Source organism: Eptesicus fuscus, chromosome 12, assembly GCF_027574615.1.
Source record: "Eptesicus fuscus isolate TK198812 chromosome 12, DD_ASM_mEF_20220401, whole genome shotgun sequence".
Taxonomy (NCBI): domain Eukaryota; kingdom Metazoa; phylum Chordata; class Mammalia; order Chiroptera; family Vespertilionidae; genus Eptesicus; species Eptesicus fuscus.
The window spans coordinates 60914674-60934819 of record NC_072484.1 but is presented as its reverse complement, the minus strand read 5'-3'; the positions used below and the strand labels follow the sequence as shown (position 1 = coordinate 60934819).

General features: G+C 42.6%; 1 protein-coding gene across 1 annotated transcript in view; it reads right to left on the bottom strand.

The window, feature by feature from the left end:
- MTCL1 (microtubule crosslinking factor 1) overlaps nt 1–20146 on the bottom strand; it is a 117927-nt gene that overhangs the window by 86912 nt on the left and 10869 nt on the right. The window contains exon 3 of the mRNA XM_008159865.3: nt 19538–19696. Coding sequence (XP_008158087.2) covers nt 19538–19696 — 159 coding nt within the window. The remainder of the gene's footprint in view (nt 1–19537; nt 19697–20146) is intronic.

Here is a 20146-nt window from a genome sequence, read left to right as displayed (position 1 = left end):
TCTAGTGAGTCATTTAGGATTGATGTTTCTTTGCTGATTTTTTGTTTAGAGGATTTGTCCAATGGTGATAGTGGGGTATTGAAGTCTCCTACTATGATTGTATTGCTGTCAATCTCTCCCTTGATATCCTCTAGGAGTTTTTTTTTTTATGTATTTGGGTGCTCCTGTATTGGGTGCGTATATGTTTACCAGAGTTATTTCTTCTTGGTGGATTGCTCTTTTTAGTATTATGAAGTGGCCTTCCTTATCTCTGGTTATGTCCTTCACTTTGAGATCTAATTTGTCAGATATAAGTATTGCTACCCCCACTTTTTTTTTTTTTTCATTTCCATTCACCTGAGAAACCTTTTTCCATCCCTTCCCCCTCAGTCTATGTGCATCTTTTTTTCTGATGTGGGTTTCTTGTAGACAGCAGATATATGGGTCATGTTTTCTTATTCAATCCGTTACCCTATGTCTTTTGATTGGGGCATTTAATCCATTTACATTTAAAGTTATTATTGATAGGTACTTGTTTGTCGCCATTTTTATTCTTTACCCCTGTGTTTCTTCTTCGCTTCCTATTTCTGTTTTTTACAGCAGATCCTTTAGCATTTTTTGCATTGCTGGTTTGGTGGTAATAAACTCCCTTAGTCCTTTTTTGTCTGTGAAGCTCCTGATTTCACCTTCAATTTTGATTGATAGCCTTGCTGGGTACAGTATTCTTGGATTCAGACCCTTCCTTTGCATGACTTTGTATATTTCATTCTATTCCTTTCTGGCCTGATTTGTTTCTGTTGAGAAATCAGTCGCTAGTCTGATGAGGGATCCTTTGTAGGTAACTTTCTGTCTCTCTGGCCGCTTTTAAGATTCTGACTTTGTCGTTGCTGTTTGCCAATTTAATTATAATGTGTCTTGGTTTCAGTCTTTTGGGGTTCATTTTGCTTGGGACTCTGTGAGCTTCTTGGATTTGTGTGGGTTTTTCATTCCCTATATCAGGGAAGTTTTCTGTCATTATTTCTTCAAACAGGTTTTCTATTCCTTGCTCAGTTTCCTCTTCTTCTGGCACCCCTATTATTCGGATGTTGTTTTGTTTCGTGTTGTCCCAAAGTTCCCTTAGGCCCTCCTCCTGCTTTTTAATTTTTTTTTCTAGAACCTGCTCTACTTGGGTATTTTTTCCTACCTTGTCTTCTAGCTCACTGATGTGGTCCTCTGCTTCTTCTAGTCTACTCTTGATGCTTTCTATTGAGTTCTTTACAGCAGTGATGTCATTTTTCATTTCTTCTTGATTCTTCTTCATTTCCTCTTGGTTCTTACACATATTGTCGAATTTGTCTTCCATTCTTTTCATCCACCTTATGACCATTTCTCTGAATTCTTTCTCTGACAGGTTGCTTGCCTCCATTTCATTTACTTCCTTTTCTGGTGATGTCTGCTTTTCCTTCATATGCAGGCTGTTTCTTTGTCTCCCCATGTTCTCTCTTCTCCGCGTGTCTGGTTATGTAGTTCTCTCTCTCCTGCGTTGATTTAAAGGCACAAAATACAACACAACAAGGCACAATGCACAAGGCACTGAATACAAATGTATTCACAATATTAATAACCCCAAATAAGGTGACCACCAGAGAAAGGCAAATTAGAGGATAAGAAAGAAAGAAGAGAAAAAAAAGGAGTGCAAAACTGAAATTGGGAAAAGGAAAAAAAAAAAAAAGAGCAAGAAAAGAGAGAGAATAAGAAAGAAGAAGGGAAAATAACTATATATATGGGGATAAAACTCCAATATAACAGCCACTAATCCCAACACATGCCAGCAACAAGTACCTGGAGATGAATGCAAACTACAAACAACAACTAATATCAAGTGAGGCGAGGGAAAACAGAAGCAACAAACAAACACAAACAAAACAAAAAGAAAAAGCTAAACAATCTCACAAACAAGCATAAAAAATCGATATAATCAAGCAAACAACAAAAGCACAGTGAGAGAAAAATTTTGGGATAGTTAAGAAAGAGAAGAGAGAGGTGCGTATGGACTTGGAGCAGGGGATTGGAAATTAGATATATAAGTAGGTAGAAATTTTAACGGGGTAAAAAGAAGGAATAGGGAAAATCTAAAGCAGGAATAGGGTAAGAGAAACAGAACAACAAAAGGGAGAAAGTGAGGAAGAGAGTGATGGTGTGAAGATAAAGTTGAGATAGAGTAAAATGATGCTAAAGGAAAGATGAATATAGAATGTAGAACACTAATCCCAAAGTAAAATAAAGAGAAAATAAAATGACACTTTTTTTTAAAAAAAAGGTAAAATAGTAGTAGTAATAATGCTGATTGAAAATAAAAATTTAATAATTAAAAAGGTAAAATCAAGTGAGGAAAAAAGAAAAAAATTTAGTTTCTTAAGTAAAAGATGAAAAAAATAAAAATAAAAATGTGCAGTAGTGAAGGTCATTCACTTCCTCTACTGTTCTGTTTGGCATGCCTGTTTCCTAGTCAGGACAGTATTGAAGTTCCCTGAGTTCCACTGCTCCTCAGTGTTGTAAGCCAGTCCTGATTTTTAAGCAGGCAGTTTATTTGTGTTTACACAAGAGTCAATTTGTGATTCAACAACCCCTGGGTGGCAGTGTTTCTGGATTGACCTCCGGGTCTATAGGTCCTCTCTAGCTAGTGCTTAGATATTGTTTTCCCTGTGGCACTTAATACCAGTTTGGGGGAGTGGGTTGCCCCAGAGCTGGTTCTCTGTTGGTTATTCCCCGCTCTGATCCCCAGGTTCCAGAAAAACAACTTTCCCTTGCAGTGTCTTAGAGTGTCCCCAATTGGGTGATCCTATGTACTGGGCTTTAGTAATCAGAAGCAAGGATTTAAAGAGGAAAAAAAAAAAAGAAAAAGAGCCAGAGTTAAGTGTGCGAACTCCGGGGCTGCACACAAGTCTGTGCAGTCTTTTTTCCCCTTGGGTCTAAGCAGCCGGCACACTTTTAAAATTTTTAGGCTGTCCTTTTGCACCCAGATCAAAATGGGTTGCTTTTTAGAGTTCCCTTCTGTTAGCAGCTCTGAGGACCCCCTTCCACATTCACAGATCACACTAGCCCCAACAGCCACGGATTTTTCTAGGCACAGACTTCCCCAGGTCTCCAGCTCCCGTGTGCGCATTTCTCTCTCCTGCCGGGATCCCAGACCTCACCTTCTCCCAGGCGAAATCTGACCTTTCCGTGGTGGAGTATAGAGCTCCTCCGAATCCGCGTGCTTGCGCCACTTGGGAACTGGTGTTCTCGGGTTCACAGCTGTTCGGTGGGTGCCGTAGTTGTAGATTCCCCGGGCTTTTCAGGCTCCTGATAACATCCACTTTTCCTTCAAGATGGCGAGGTCTCCACATCCGAGCCAGTGGCTCTGGGAGGGAACCCAGCAGCAGTGGGGGCTGCCCGGTCAGAGGAGCCCCATCCAACAGTCCCCCACAGTCTCCTGGAGTATAGCTGGCCCTCAACTCACCAACAAACATCCCCGTGCGACCATACACTCACCCTTTGTTTTCACACACACACACACACACACACACACACACACACACACACACACTACCTTGCAGTCTGCCTTCCCGTCGGCAGCCATCTTCCTCTTTTCGCAATTTTGATTTTTAAAAATTAAGTATTTATTCTGTCCCTTATATAGGACAGCTGCCCACTGGCATGAGGTCCAGTGTGCCATGGACAAGTTACTTACTGTCACTGAGGCTCCCCTCTCTCCACAACAATGGGGCTGCCCTGCCCAGCTCACTGGGGTGCTTTAAGGATGAGTCAAGGTGAGGTTCTAAGAGCTCTGAGGACTGTCCCTGGTACCCAGGGAACCCTCAGTCATGGCTGTGAGGGGGCCTCCCACTCGTTCTGTTCACAAGGCTTCACCTTCTGCTTCTCTCCGTCACCCCCACCTCTCTCGCACACTCGCCACTAGAGGAATTCCCAGAAATAAAGAGCAGAGTGAGATGCCCAGGCTAGCACCCCAACCTTCACCCCTTCCATCCTTTTCCTGGCAATGTGTTCTGCTATCTCAAGAGCAGTTCAATAAAACAAAACGCCAGCCCTCGAATGGGGTGATTTCAAAGGCTCATGGAGAGGCTCAGAGGCCGCCTGGAGGCTGGCAGGAGAGGTTGACCACCCAGCCACCCTTCATTCTAATGAGGGTTCCTGTCCCCCTGTGACCTAGAGCACCAGAGCCACGCAGAATCAGCACAACCCACAACAGTTAGAAGGGTGCACTGTTTTGGTGAGTACAAGAGGGAAACATAGGGGAGAAAAAAGAACTAGGGTAGCAAAAAGGGGTGGAGTGAATTTGATAAGTGGCAGGTTCAAACGAATCTTAGACCATCATGTGTGTGCTAGAATCTGGCCTTTGATGTGTTTTAGGAAAACTATAATGAATGGGCTAGAAGCCACATCATCACTGCCCTTTACAGCTTCTGCTGTTATAAATATACACCTCGAGACTGTGAGCTGACGAACTCACTAGAGCAATTACATGTTGCAAGCTCAATCTTCTGGGGCCTCTGCTTTATTGAAAAGAGAGCACTCCAAGACCTCATCTTCCCCAAACGCCTGTTTTGGAAACTCTTATTTTACCCTTCATTAATCTAATGGACCCACAGCACTGCTCCTGGGTGGGAACTATTTAGCTACAGTTACAGAGATACTTCAGATGCACCATCCCATGGCAGTGGTTGCTGCTGATCTAAAATTACCAGGAAACTAAAAACTAAAATAGAGGTGCTGTTGTGGCCTGGGCATCAGGATTCTTAAAAGCTCCTGGCTTGCATTTCTCAATCCTTTCACTAACCACCTAATACAAGCGGTGGCACAAGCCGCACCTTGTCAAACCTGCTCTAAGCACTGCTGTTCTCTAATCCTCCTGCAAGAAAGGCTTCAACCGTCCACACAGTCACCTGAGAGGGCACCTCTGAAGATGTTCTGCAAGAGTCTGAGAGCAAAGGTGAACATGTAGTGCCCACCTTCTACCTACCTCTTTGCAGGGTTAGAAAATGGAGGCCCTTCGGAAAATAAAATTAACCAAGCTCTAGACTTCTAGGATTTGAACCCAGACATAGTAAGCAGGGAGACAAGACAGCTTGCCTAAGGTACTAGAACAAACCTTGTGAAGCTCCCTCATAAGCATGTCAAATCCTCCTTCAAGAGAAAAGAGCCTGACATCATTGTCAAGGCCAAATGCAGCTCAACATCGCCACACGCTCCTCTGGTCAACCAGGAATCTTCCTCCCCGAGGGTGGAGGGAGAGATGCCCTGCTAGCCTGCTACATGTCCTGCTTGTCTCTCTCAGCCGGTGGTGCTCAAATGCCTGCTTTCCCGTCCCCCCGCCTCCAGGACGTTTGGCAATGCCCACAGACATTTTTGATTGTCATAGATGAAGAGGTTTGTTTCTTCCATCTAGTGGGTAGGAGCCAGAGATGCTGTTATGCATCCTACAAGGCACAGGACAGTCCCCAACTGCAAACAATTAACACCCCAAAATGTCCAGAGTACAGAGGCTGAGAAACCCTGCTCTAAGCAGATTACTCAAAAGTGATTCCTGAAGCAAGTCCAATGTGTGATGTTTCCATGAGCACTATATCACTTCTGAGCCCCATCACCTAGGTCAGTGGTCGGCAAACTCATTAGTCAACAGAGCGGCAAACCGCGGCTTGCCAACCACTGACCTAGGTGACCCCAGGAGTAACCTTGTTTGAAGATAAATCCAAACCCCAACTCTTAGAAACAAACAAGAAACTCTTAGTGTTACTTCAAAACTGAAAAGTTAGAATCAGTTAGCCAGAGGGGAAATCATCTTTAATTCACATGAGAGAACATTCCTGCAACTCTCCTATAGTAGGAATGTTTAAAGGTCTTGATCATTAAAGTTGTTTTAGACCAAAGCAGACGGGCACTTATTGCAAAAAAATTATATCATCTTTAAATTGTAATATTTCCTATGATTTATAAAAAAAATAAATGATTTTCCAGAAATGCTTTTGTTTCACTCATTGATGAAGAAAAAATTGTTGCTAATCCCTCTTCGCATCCCACTCCCAGCGTGGTGGGTCAACAGCCCTGGGAGGCATGCCGGTGCCCTGACCTCCCACCACCGGCTCTCCCTAAACTGCCCTCTCTATCTCCCAGTCCTGCTCAGGTTCCAGACAGAAGAGACAAAGCACGTGTGGTGGAAAAACAACTGACAAAGATCTACTCCAACTGTTCAGAATTAAACAAACACAAATGTGTATTTGATAAATAAATATTGCTTTGCTTGGCAACCAGCTCACGTCAGCATGCAAAGATGAACAGCGTCTATAGTCCAATACCAACTGTCTGATAAGCGCATCCCACATTTCTACATTCCCTTGTTCCAGGAAAACTGCTGTGGGTCACAAGAAAGAACGTCTGAGATGTTGGGAAACCAATTGAGAACCCAACCATCCCACACAAACATTCTTTCAGAAAAAGAATTAACCAACCTGCACAAAGGAACGTGCCCTGGGAGAGCTTAGGGTCTCTCTTCTCTCTAAGGCTCCTCCTTCAGTCAAAAATTCAAATGCTGTTTGATCAACTGCTCAAAAGTAAGACATTTTATATTACTGTAATCTGAATATATATTTACATATATATACTTATATATCTTGGGGTCTTTTCAATTTTTTATTACTAAGGAAAAAAATGAAAACTGCTTATTTGGCTCATAATCATATTACTCGATGTATAATGGCTCTCACTTGAGTCAGAGAAATACCAAGAAAGTATACTCAGGAAATAGATAGTATTTTCTAAGCATTTCTGTATCTCTGACTCTTGATTCTGTACTTAAGGATATAAGTACCTAAATTATATTATAATTTAATATATAATACTATATAATATAACACCATAAAAATTTAACAGATCCCAAGAATCAAATGTAAATTTTGAAAAGAAAAACATTTTTTTAATTTATTCCCATAGCACAAGCTTGATGCAGTTAACTGCCTAGTGAAAAATCTAAATTATTCAGAAATATGTTTGGTCTACATTTTAATTATTTTTTTTTAAAAAAAAGCAATGTGAACACAATGCATGTCACTAAAATTCACAAAAGCTCCATTCTAACACTTAAACAGCAGTAGATAACATACTGAAGTTTTGCCATCCACATCATATAAGATTCCCATCTGCCAAGAAAGGTTGTGTTGAGTGAAGAGGAAAAATGGCTAAGTCTTAAATCTCTGGGAGACGTGAGTGGCCTGCAAACCAAGGGCGGCTCACACAGCAGCGCTGCTTCTGATGTGGTGTCCCAAAGGGGCCATGCCCTGCCTGAAAGGTCACCTGAGCACACGCAGTTCCTGTTGGTGAGGTCCTACAGAAAACAGGTAAAGAGGAGGTTGCCCAGCCACAGGGGACAAGGAGATGTGGCATGACCCCAGTGACGGACACTCTGAGCCTGGCTGTGTGTTCAGGAAGCCGTGAATGGAAGCTTTCCTTATCACTAACTAACAGTGTGATTTTATAACCCACAGTCATTGTCAAAATATCTGACCTAGAGTGGAATTACTGGTTTGCATTAACTGTCCTGGAGTAATCATTTACAGAATCAGAAATTCTTCACCAAGAGATTTAAAAATAATGTTGTGCTCTTTCTCATGGAAAAACTAAAGATGATAAAAACCTAACTTATCCAACAAATACTTACTGAATGCTTGATCAGGGGAGGGACGTACAGACACACATATATATCCTATAATGCAGAGATATGAGGGTTCCGAAATGCCACAGAAGGATCAAATGAAACTCTCAAACTGCTAACTGAAGTAGACACTGTACCAAGAAGGCACTCTGAAGACTTATAAAGCTAAGTAATCAAGGCTGTATTGGCAGAATCAATGGAACAGAACGGAGAACCTAGAAATATGTCCAACTGATTTTTGACAAAGGTGCGAAAGTAATTCAATGGAGAAAAGACAGCCTTTCAACAAATGGCCCAAAGGCATTAAAAAATGATGGAAGTCTCATGTCTTACACAAAAATGAATTCAGAATAGGCTATAGATTTAAATGTAAAACTATAAAACTTTTTTTAAAAACGTTGAATAAAATATTCAGAATCTAGGGCTAGGCAAAGAGCTCTTAGAATTGATACCATAAAAGGAAATATTTATAAATTGAACTTCATCAAAATTAAAAACACTTGCCCTGAGAAAGCCTGTTAAAGGGATGAAAGACAAGCGACAGAGTGGGAGAAAATACTTGCAACAGACAGAGAAAGACAAATACTGTATGATCTCACTTATATGTGGAATCTAAAAAAACACACCAAAATAAATGAATAAACAAAACAAAACAGAAACAGATCCTTAGACAGAGAGCACAAGCTGATGGTTGCCAAAAGAGAGAGAGTGGGAGAATGAGAATTTAAAAAACAAGAAAAGAAAATTTAGAAAAATAAAGAAAATCTAGATAAACACTATGCATAAAAAAAGAGAAAGAACTCTTAAAACTCAAAAGTAATGAAGAACAAACAAAAACCAGTAAAATAAACAAGCAATTCAATTAGAAAATGAGCAAGAGACATAAAGAGACATTTCAGCAAAGAAGTTATACAGATGGCAAATAACCCGTGAAAAGATGCTCAGCATCATTAGCCATTAGGGGAATGCAAATTAAAAGCACAATGAGCTTTCACCATTCGGAATGGCTAAAATAAAAAACAGTAGCACCAAATGCTGGTGAGGACATGGAGAAACTGGAGCACCCACGCACGACTGGTGCCAATGTTAAATGGTAAGCCACTCTGGAAAATGGTTGGCACTTTTTTTAAGAAAATGAAATATGCAACTACTATATATAACCCAGGAAATGAGCTTCTAGGCATTTATCCCAGAGAAATGAAGATTTACATTCCCACAGGAAACATGCACATAAACATTCACAGCAACCTTATTTGTAAGAGCCTCAAACTGGAATCATCCCGGATGTCCTGGACCAGTGAATGATTAAACACCCTGTGATACATCCATACCAGTGGAACACTACTCAGCAATGAAAAGATGCAAACTATGGTTATGCACGACAGTCTGGTGAACCTCTGCAGAGTGGTGATGCTGAGTGAAAACAGCCAGTCCCTAAAGGTACACACTGTGTGATTCCATTTATATAACATTCTTAAAATTACAGTATCACAGAAGTGGAGAACATAGCAGTGGTTGACAGGAGTGAAGGATATGGGAAGGGACTGGAGGGCAGTGGGCGTGGCCACAAAAGGTCAAGGTGAGGGATCCTTGTGAGGATGCAACTGTCCTATAGCTTGACTCAATGTCAACATCATAGTTGTAATATCAATCAAGACTTTTATGAGATGTTATCATTGAGGGAAACTGAGTGAAAGGTACATGAGGCCTCTCTGTATTATTTCTTAAAACTGCATGTGAATGTACAAGTATCTCACGGTATGTTTCCAATGTCATACTAGTATGAAAAATCAGATATATCTCTGGGACATTAGCATGATGGGAACTTTCTCTACAGTTTACTTTTCAAGCTTTCTACAATAACCATGTAATGGCTTAATCCTATGAAAACGTTTGCTCATAGTTCAGAAAAGAGTGCTATGGAAGGCCTCAGTGAGGAGGTGGTATTTCAGGGAGAAGTTTACAGAATGGGCAGCATTTCAATAGGGAGAAGTAGGAATCTAGGTACAATTCTGGTGTGATGGTGTGATTTATAAGAAATGTACACTGAGTGCATGAATTCGTGCATGGGTGGGGTCCGGCCAGCCTGGCCAGGGAGAGGGGACATGGGCGGTTGGCCGGCCTGCCTGTTGGTCGAACTCCTGGTTGAGGGGACAATTTGGATATTAGCCTTTTATTATATAGGATATACACTGAGTGGCCAGATTATTATGCGTTCAGAGATCATAATAATCTGGCCACTCAGGAATATATTTGGTCATTCAGACGAGCAAAATACATTTCAGATATATTTGGTCTTCATCAACAGATCCTGGCTCACAGACCCCCAAAACCCTTAGAATTTCCTGAGTGACAAGAGCAATGGGAACTTCTTTTATTATATTTGGTGTCTTGTCCTCAGTTCCTAAAAAAGTCTCAGAGCCATAAAGGTGAAATAAGTGTCTTGTTATTCACAAGCCCTTCCCACCACAACTGGCTTGTATCAATGAGACCGACATTTGCAAAACACCTAAGGATGCGGGCTAGTTGCCAGGGGAACTAATCACAAACTGAGGGTTGGAACTTTTGGTCCCACACCCTGATTTCCAGGGAGGAGAGTGGTTCTAGAGCTTGAATCAATCACCGATGGCCAATGAGTTCATCAAGCATGCCTGTATAATAAAACCTCCATAAAACAAACAAAAAAGAGGGGGTTCAGAGAGCTTCCAGTTTGGAGAACCGGGACACTTCCACATGCCACCTTGACAGGCTCCAAGCCTCATGAGAGCAGAAACTCCTTTGTGTGGGACCTTGCATTATGTGGCTCTTCACCTGGCTATGGATTCGTATCCTTTAATATCCTTTGCTATAAATCAGTAATCTAGTGAGTAAATGGGTTTCCCTGAGTTCTGTGAGCCATTCTAGCCAATTAACTGAACCCAAGAAGATGATTGTGGAAACTTCTGATTTATAGCTAGTCAGTCAGAAGTGTAGGTAACAACCTGGACTTGCGATTGGCATCCTGAGTTGGAGGGGATCAATGGAACCTAAAATCTGTAGCCAGTTTGGTCAGAAGCACCTGCTGGAGTCTGAGAATTGCTTGTTTGTGTGGGGAACCCTACACACACACACACACACACACACACACACGCACACACACACACACACACACACACACACACACGTTGGCATTGAATCCGGGAAGTTTAACAGGAAGAGGGCTCCCATTGAGCAGGGTGGTAAGGCAGGCTGGGAGGACCCAAGCTCACTCTCTTCAAAGGTAAACCCTGGCCTTCTTCCTATAATTTTCTCAGTAGAGAAGAAAGAAGAAGCTTAATAAACACTTCTAAAAGTAGAAATTAACTTTATGGAGAAGCTTTAATGGGTCAAAAGAAGGTACAGTGCCCTTCCTCACCAACGCACTGGAGCAAGGAACCGGGAGCTGCTTGTTCCAGCGGCTTCCCCTATAAGACACTCTGTTCAAGCGGCTCCACAAGTGCCTGCTTCTAGTTCTGACCGGGAAACTGGTCTTTCCCAAGTCTACAAAGAAAGGAGAGTCCAGGTCTAAAGCTACGGTCTGGAGGAAAGACAGAGATACAGACAGCTGCTGAGAGTCAGGAGACCTGGGGTAGGCAGAATCAGGAGACCTGGGGTAGCTCTGCTGTGAATGGGCTACCCAGCCCTTGGTTTCTTCACGTTGGTAACGAAAAGGCTGGCTAATTCATGTCAAGTATTCTTCTAACTCTAACACTCAGTAAGTCTAAGGTCTCAGGCCTAGGTCTGGCCTGGCATGCCTTCACACCCCATCAGAAGCAAGCTGTCAAATGAAGTTATTACTTCCAACATCCTTCCTTTGTCCTCACCACTGTTTTCTTTCCCCCCCCCCGACATAAAATCCACACAAAGTAAAGGTAAAATCCTCCTTTGACAACAGAACTTAAGGAAATAGAATAACCTAAGAAATGAAAGCATTTCAAACAAATGAAAGCATTTCAAACACTTGAACCCTACCTCCTCCTCAGGCATCCACCACAGCTCACCATGAAGAAGCAAAAAGCCTGCCCTCCCTGTGTATCGGAAGAGGCCTGGTGAGGCTCAACTGAGCTGCCTGCTCCCCCCCTGCCTGCCCGCCCCCCCCTCCAGAACACTGGGACTCGCTGTAATGTGGGTGGCAGGACTAGCCTAGTAGAAAACCCCAATATGATTCTGTCTTGATTTTGGCAAGAAATGGCTCCAAGGGGACAGGTTCCAAGTGACCGGGACAGACTGCGCTAGGCTGTTGCTCCTTCTTACAGCAACAGCATGAATCAGCCATTAAGTGCTATTAATGGTTTCACTCAACACACAACCCCTTTCTTCCCAGACACCAAAACTGGTCCGTTTACAGCTTATGTATTTAAAACGACGTATGCCAAAACTTCCTGCAGTTGCTGCTGTTCCTAATCCTCCCCAACCTCTGACCTCTGAATTTCCAGGCCTGGGATAGTGGGATTTGTTCCTTGGTTCACACGGCTCTGGCCCAATCCATTCCCTGCCCTCCTGGTCTGGGCAGAACTCACAAAAGGCCGTTTCCCTCCAAATTCCTGTTCAGATACTACATATACATGCGTAGACACACACACACACACACACACACACACACACACACACACACACACACACCAGACTCTTCTCATGTTTCAGTGTTCAGGAAAAAGACTTAACCAGACACCCTGATTCTTCTGCTCCCACTCTCATCCCACTCTACCTCATTATGAACTTAGCAGGCCACATAACTGGGATATCATTCAGGGCACCAGATTTCTCCCGCTTCCTGTTCTCTAGCTAGTCACCCTGCCCCTCCCCATAAACTCATGGCTAGCAAATGAAACCTGATGCTACTTATCCCTTATGAGGTGTCCTAGAGAGCCCACCAAGCTCACACAGCTGCCTCTGCCCCACATGGCCTGCTGGTCCTACCTTCCACTGTTGGCTGGGCCAGGGGTGAGGCCCTGACTGACTCCCTGGCAGCCACTGACAGCCTGGTCCGGGCCCGAGCAGATGCCCGGCAGCAGGGCTCTGCTCAAAGATGCTTTGCAGTAGCTCAACCTAGCAAATCTTTTTCTTACAAGGGGGACCATAAACTCTGAAAACAAAGATAATATTATTTTATTAAATGCAGCCTAACAGCAATAAAATCATTTGTTATGTTTGTACACCTATATTTCCAGGCTTTATGGCTGCCTGATAGTTTGAAGGTAATGACAGACAGAGAAAAGTGCTTGCCCACTGGTTGAGATAAAAGTAGAAAGACTATCTTAATCTATTCTGGCTGCTGTAACAAAAATACCATATAGACTGAGTGGCTTAAAGAACAAACATTTATTTCTTACAGTTCTGCAGGCTGAGAAATCTAGGACCAAGGTGCTGGCAGATTCAGAGAGGATCCATTTTCTGGTTCACAGACAGCCAACTTCTCATTGTACCCTCACATGGTCTGAGGTCTCCTTTGTAAGGGCATTACTCCCATTCATGAAGGCTCCTCTCTCATAACCTAGCCACCTTCGGAAAGCCTCATCCCCAAATACCACCTCACTGAGGATTAGGACTTAACATATGAATTGGGGGCGGGGGGGTGGGTTCACAAACATTCAGTCTGTAGCAGACACCTAGAGAGAAGACAGTGAGTAGCAGCCATAACAGAGAGAAGCAATGAGAAAAAAAGGGCCCCAAGGAAAACGGGAGCTGGTGAGTAGCAGGGTGGAAAAAACTGAGCAGAGAAGGAGGAACACAAGTGCTGAGTCATGAACTGGAAGACAACTGGGGTTACACGTGGCACCCCAGAGCTGCCACGGAGAGCTGCCGAGCCCTAAGGGGTCCCATCCTGTTCTGGCAGCACAGTACCCTGAGTTGTCATGAGCCCTCCCACAAGAAACAGCTGGAAATGCTAGGGAAAGTGTAACAAGCAACAATTTATACACAGCTGAACTAACACAAAAAAGGAAAATTCCCCAGTGTCAGAAATGCATAAGATATTGAAAACCAGAGCAATTAGCACAAGGGTATGTGTCAAGCATTGTGGGGTAGGAGGGAATGATGGAAGTTACCAGACACAGAAATAGGCCCTCGTAGCCAGAAGTGTGACAAGAAGCTTTCATGAATGCATCCAGGCAGCCCACTGAAGAGATGCACCCCAACCGATAGCAAACTAAAAACCACCAGGGGCAGGGGATGGGGAGAGTTAACTTCTTTTCAGGATACCAGATGGTGGAAAACAAAATCTCCACTGAAGTATTAAAATACCCTAACCTATGCCCCATGCAAGTTTAATTTCCCATTGACACAACCGATTTGGTACACAGCTTCACAAGTCAAAAACTAAGACTTAAATTTGGACCGATGATAGTACCAAGGCCTTTGGAAAAGACCAATGCAAAAATCTCACTAGAAGGACATTTCAACAAACTTCATGGAATTCTCACTAAGAACAGTTCATAATAAAATGCATGTTGAGTGAGAGTCAGCGGATATGATGAACAGAAGGATTAGTAACACCAAGAACTGAAAATAACAGAACAAACTGGAAGAGACTATGACTTTAAGATGGTTAAAGATCTAAAAGAAGGAACAGATGAGGAACAAAGAAATATTGTGAAAAAGAACATGCAAAGTTGTGTGTTTTTTTAATCCCTCACCAGAGGGCATGCTTACAGAGAGGGAGGGAGAGAGACTGAAAGAGAGAAACATCAATGTGAAAATCATCTATTGGCTGCCCTCCACATGGGTCCTGACCGTGGATCAAATCCGCAACCAGGCACATACCCTGTCGGAGAATCAACCCATAACCCCTCGGTGCACAGGATGACACCCAACCAACTGAGTCACTCCGGCTGGGCAGAACAAGCAAATTTTTTTAAATTCCAGAAATGAAAGGTAAACTCATAGAAATGAAAACTTACTGGATAACTAAAACAGTAACTTTTTTTGTAAAAATTAGAATTAGTAACTTGGACAAGAAATGAAGAAATTATCCAGAATATAGCACAGAGAGATAAAAAGATTTTTAAAGAGGTTAGGTAAGATGGAGAATGGACTAAGAATGGCCAACATAAGAAGATCCCACATATGACTAATAGGCATTCTAGAAGAAATGCAGAAACTAGGGTAGAAATGATACCATTGTAATTAGCTAGTTATTAATAAGCATGGTCCTCTGGGCAGCTTCACCGGGAAGCTGCAAGCTTCGGGCTCCCCAGGGAACCACCGGTCCATTCCCTGCAGATCACTGGGGAAAAGGATCAAGCAAAAGAGAACCTGGGCTCCTGTGCAGTGAAGTTGGGGTGACGTAAGGAAGGTGCTTGCCTGTCAGTCTAACCTGGAACAAGGATAACTGGCTAGAGGGGCAGAGCCACCGCAAGCGTGTGAAATCCTGAAGGCTTCATTGGGTAAGCTCCTAGCTACAACCCCAAGACAGTGTTCTCCCTCTCTTGTTCCTCCTGTTTTGCTCCTGCTTCCTTGCACTTGTTTACTCCATGACCGGCACTGGCCTGCCTCTGTGGCCCTAGAGCTGCGCCATGGACTGCCCTGGGAACACAAGCTAAGCTGGCCAGACGCTGGACTGGGCTGTGCTTTAATAGGGAGCAAAGACTCTGGGCAGTGGCTTTGATCTTAGCCTAGTGAAGTCCAGGGCGGGATGCAGGGAGATGGGACCTTGGAGGGAAACTCCCTTAATGTTACCTCATCAATAAAGTTTTCCATGATACCTCAATCCTCCCATGGAGGCCTCAGGAAATTCTTGTTCCCGCAGCACCCCAAGAAGCCCACTTCCACCAGGTGGAGACACAGAGGATTCCCCACTGATAACAGATATATCAGAGGAAGTAAAAAGTTTTAATAGAGGTTACAATAAACCATTATAGCCCTGGCTGGTGTGGCTCAGTTGGTTGGAGTGTGTCCCGTGCACCAAAAGGCAGCAGCTCAATTCCTGGTCAGGGCACATACCAGATTGCAGGTTTGATTGCCTGGTTGGGGCACGTGCGTGAGGCAACCAATTGATGTTTCTCCCTCACATGGATGTTTCTCTCTCCCTCTCCCTCTCCCTTCCTCTTCCTCTCTCTCTCAAGTCAATTTTAAAAAATTAGCCATTATAAAGTGTAAAATTCAGTGGCATTTAGTACAGTCACAATGTTGTACAACCATCACTTCTATCTAGTTCCAAACATTTTCATTATTCAAAAGGAAACCCCACACCCATTAAGCAGACCGTCCCCCTTCTCCCCTCTCCTCAGGCCCTGGAAACAACTAAGCTTTTTTCTGACTCTGTGGGTTTACCTAGTCTGGATATTTCCTATAAATGAAATCATACATGTCTGACTCCTTTTACTTAGCCTATTGCTGAGGTTCATCCATATTACAGCATGTATCAGGGAGAAAGAAAATTTCTAAGACTGCAAAAGCAAGGAGCAGTTGAACCTTAAGCACCTGGCAGGCAACTGAGGTTGGGAAGCAAGAGAAGTAAGAACAAGAACAATCACTTAAGCCCAAGTGACTAAAAGGACAGTGGCACCACTAACCAACCCAACGGGGAAAGACAGAAGAAAGGGCAGATGGAGCGAGGGTGATAAGTCTGTTTCTGACACACTGAGTTTGAAGTGCTAGGAGAAATCCGTCTTGGACAAGTCCACCAGGCAGCTGAAAATAGTCTGCAGCTTAAGCGAGAACAGACCCAGCAGAGGCTACAGAGCTGAAGAGGTACGAACATGCGCTGTCTCGCTGTCTGAGGCCAAGAGGGACATACACTTCTGTCGCCTAGAGACACACACGCACTGTCCTTGCCTTTTTCAAAAGGTGATGCGTCCATTTACAAAACTTCAGAGGTGAACAGAAACGAGGAAGGCTCAGGAGAGAGAAATATTATCCTCACCCTAGAGCAAAACTCAGGGCGTATTTTGTTCCGGCTTTCATAAAAAGAGCCCATTCATGGAGACCACTGCTGGTATTTGCCAATAAATACCTCCTCCACCACTTTTGAACCTTATCACGGGCTCTATCATTCTCTGCTTCCAGCATAGAATACCAGCGTCTAACCCTCCCTCAGGCTCCTATCAGTTTTATGATTTATTTAGAACAGCGGTTTTCAAACTTTTCCATCTTGTGGCACATATAAACGAATTACTTAAATTCTGTGGCACACCAAAAAATATTTCTTTTTGCCAATCTGACCAAAAAATAGGTGTAATTTTGATTCATTTACAACAAAAATAATAATAATAGTAATTATCTACCCTTTTTGCTCCAAAGTGACTTTAAAAAAAACACAGTTGCCTATACTTTTATATAAGGATTTCTGGTACCAATAATTAACCAATCAGATTCAACCTTATTATGTGCCATGACCAATAAGATGCAACTCTATTATATGACCTATACACAGGTTGTGCCCCCAAAATATATCCATACTGTAATAGCCGATAGCCCAATTTTAAAAATGAAATGTATTTTAATAAACACTGCCTTTATAATAATTCAAAGTGTGTGTTTACATTTTTTTGAGACACCCTATATTAATGGTTCAAGACAGGATATTCATACTAGATAGCTATTGTGTTGGCTGTTGTCATTTTTTTATTTGACAGTCTAAGAGAAATGAGGTCAGTGCCCTGAACTAAATAGTCAGGTATTGCATGTCTTAAAAATTCTTGTGGCACACCTGTTGAAAGTCACCGGTTTAGAAGTTTGGTGTAAATACACAGCCCCATCAGTCTGACTGTAACTCTGGAGGTAAAATACTTATTGTGTCCCCATTGAGCAACCCCTCTCCAAATAGCTTTCACCCACAAAGGAGGAGGAGCTGACCCCTCCACCTTCTCCCCTCCTCATATCCAGCCTGAGCCTACATCACAGCTCTGAGGATCCTTACCTCACACTTGCCTGGCTCTGAATGGTAAGAGTAATCATTTCTTTCCCCAAAGAGCTTTTATCCATGACTGGAAGCCAAATACTGCACAAGCCATTAAATATGTGCAAAAGGATTTGTGCTTGTTTGAAATATATATATATATATATATATATATATATATATATATATATATATATATATATTTACTTATGTGTGTATAATTTATATATTTACACACAAATATACACACATCAAATTTATAAAATAAACTTCTAAGTTGTTTTCTATACCCACAAGGTCAGGATCAAACCAGAAGTTTTGAGAGGAAAAACCCATTATGGCATACCTTCTAGTAAACTTAGACAAAGGAAAGAGAGGAAAGTAAACTACTAGAACAATAAGACAGAGATAAGAGATCCACAATCGGAGGAAATTCCTCCGGTCCTGGGGTATGTGTGCGAGGTAAGAGGCAAGGGTTACCCAGAATGAAAGAACATTGTCAGCATCTACCTCTTCCTCTGGGAAGCTCACTGAGTCCCCCAGGCAAGCTGTAGTCACTACAGCTCCACATCCTCACCCTCCTTCACCCGCTCACCCAGCGAGTCTCCACGATGCCTATAGGCCAGGCACTATTCTAGGCACAGAGACCCCACAGTAAACCAAAAAACAAGCCCCCCAAGCCTACTGAGCTTGAGTTCTAGAGGGGCATTAGTGAAGGGGAGCCAAAGAAATAAAACACACTGCATTTTAGGTAAGTGGTGACAATATACATGTCATTCACCCAAATCCATGATTTATCAGATGGGAAGGCAGATGGGGATGGCCAGGGTGGAGACAACACTTAATGTGTAAGTGTTGAGGGGAGGCTGGATGAGGTGAGATGTCAGCAGAGACCTGCAGGTGAGGGACTGAGCCACGAGTGGCTGGATCTCTGGAAAGAGACCGTATCCGGGCAGGGCAAGCATGAGGCTGGCATGGCTGTGAGGAGAGGGAGTGGGGGAGGAATCAGAGGTCGCAGCACTGGCTCCTTCGCTGTAATTTTTGTTATCTGTGTGCCACATTGAACTGTAAACACCTTGAGAGCAGGGCCTGCGCTGCCAGACTCTCCTCTGCATGCCCAGTGCCTAGTACAGGGCCTGAATTAAGTTGGGTGGATGGACGGGGAATGGCTGGTGAATCAGGAAGCTTGGCCAAGGGAAAACTAAACTGCTAAGTAAGGCTGTAGGCAGGTAATATGCTGGCTTTAACAATCATCTTTTTTTTTTTTAAACCATTATCTTAAAGCCTTCACCAAGTTTTTAATTTCATCAACATGCAGAATATTTTCTAAGAAAATACTCAGCTTATAATAGCAGTCAACAACAGAACAGGATTTACATGACTTGATGCAAATGAGTATATCTTTATATTCATACACACCTATATTTATGTAAATTCATATACATTCGTTTTCTAGACCACTTTGCTAGGACATAGTCACTCCACAAAAATTTTTAAAAATCTACATTTAAATCATATGGCTGAATAACAGATGTAGGTCGCATACTCATATTACCTGTTGACCCAGGCAACCATAACATATTTTCCAGCTCGTTGGAAGACTTTTGAGAAAAAAGCTACCACTTAACGTTGTATTCCAGTAACAGTGCTCAACATTTTGACCCATAAAAACAATGAATGGCCAGCTCATCTGAATGGAAAGTATTAAAAATAGCTTCAGACCAGGGTTCAACAAGGCTTTTCTATAAAGGACCAGAGAGCAAACACCAGGTTTGTGAAAGCAACATACAGTCTTGGTCGCATAGTCTTCCTTGCTTATTAGTTTATTTTGTGTGGTGGTGGCTGTTTTCCCACGCTATAAAAAAATGTGAAAACCATTCTTACTTCCCGGGCCATGCATACAGGCCATAGTTTGCCCACCACTACTTTCAACCACAATGATAATGGGATACTTGGAGTCCCAACTTCCTCACAATTAAACCCAAAGGAGAAATCCCCATACATTTCCGGATTACCTCTTTCAGTCTCTCCAGCTCATTTTGGAGGGCCTGTTTGGATATTTCCACTTCAATCATCTGCTGTCGGAGGGCTTCATTTTCATCTTCGGCTTTTGCACGCTTCTCCTCCACAGTTTCAAGTTCATGGTGCAATCGGACGGACACATCTTTGGCTACCTGCAGAGATAGTCATCCGGGTATGAAGCTTTCTGAGCGCCAAGGCTGCATCCAAACAACTTTTGAGGCAGAATCATTAAGTGATACGGTATTACGCCAAAGAGCGATGTCCTTAGCAATGTTAACAAGCAGATTTTTACAGGAGGGTATTAGTTTAAAATGTGATGTCCAAATTCTGAGGAAGAATACAACTTTTATCTGGATTAAAGCGCCACTCTGGATAGCCCTTTTTCCTTATAGGATATTACCAAGAATGTTAATTCTGCTCAAGTGCAGACACTTTAAATGATAAATTAGAAATAATAACAATACACAACCAATTTTTCTGTTCCCTAAGATAATATTAAACTATTTGGTAAAAAAAGATAATCATTCTGTAGTAGATGTTTAATGTAGTCAAGTTTTAAGTTATCTCCTATGGTAAAATATTTGAATGTTAAAAGCAGTTAA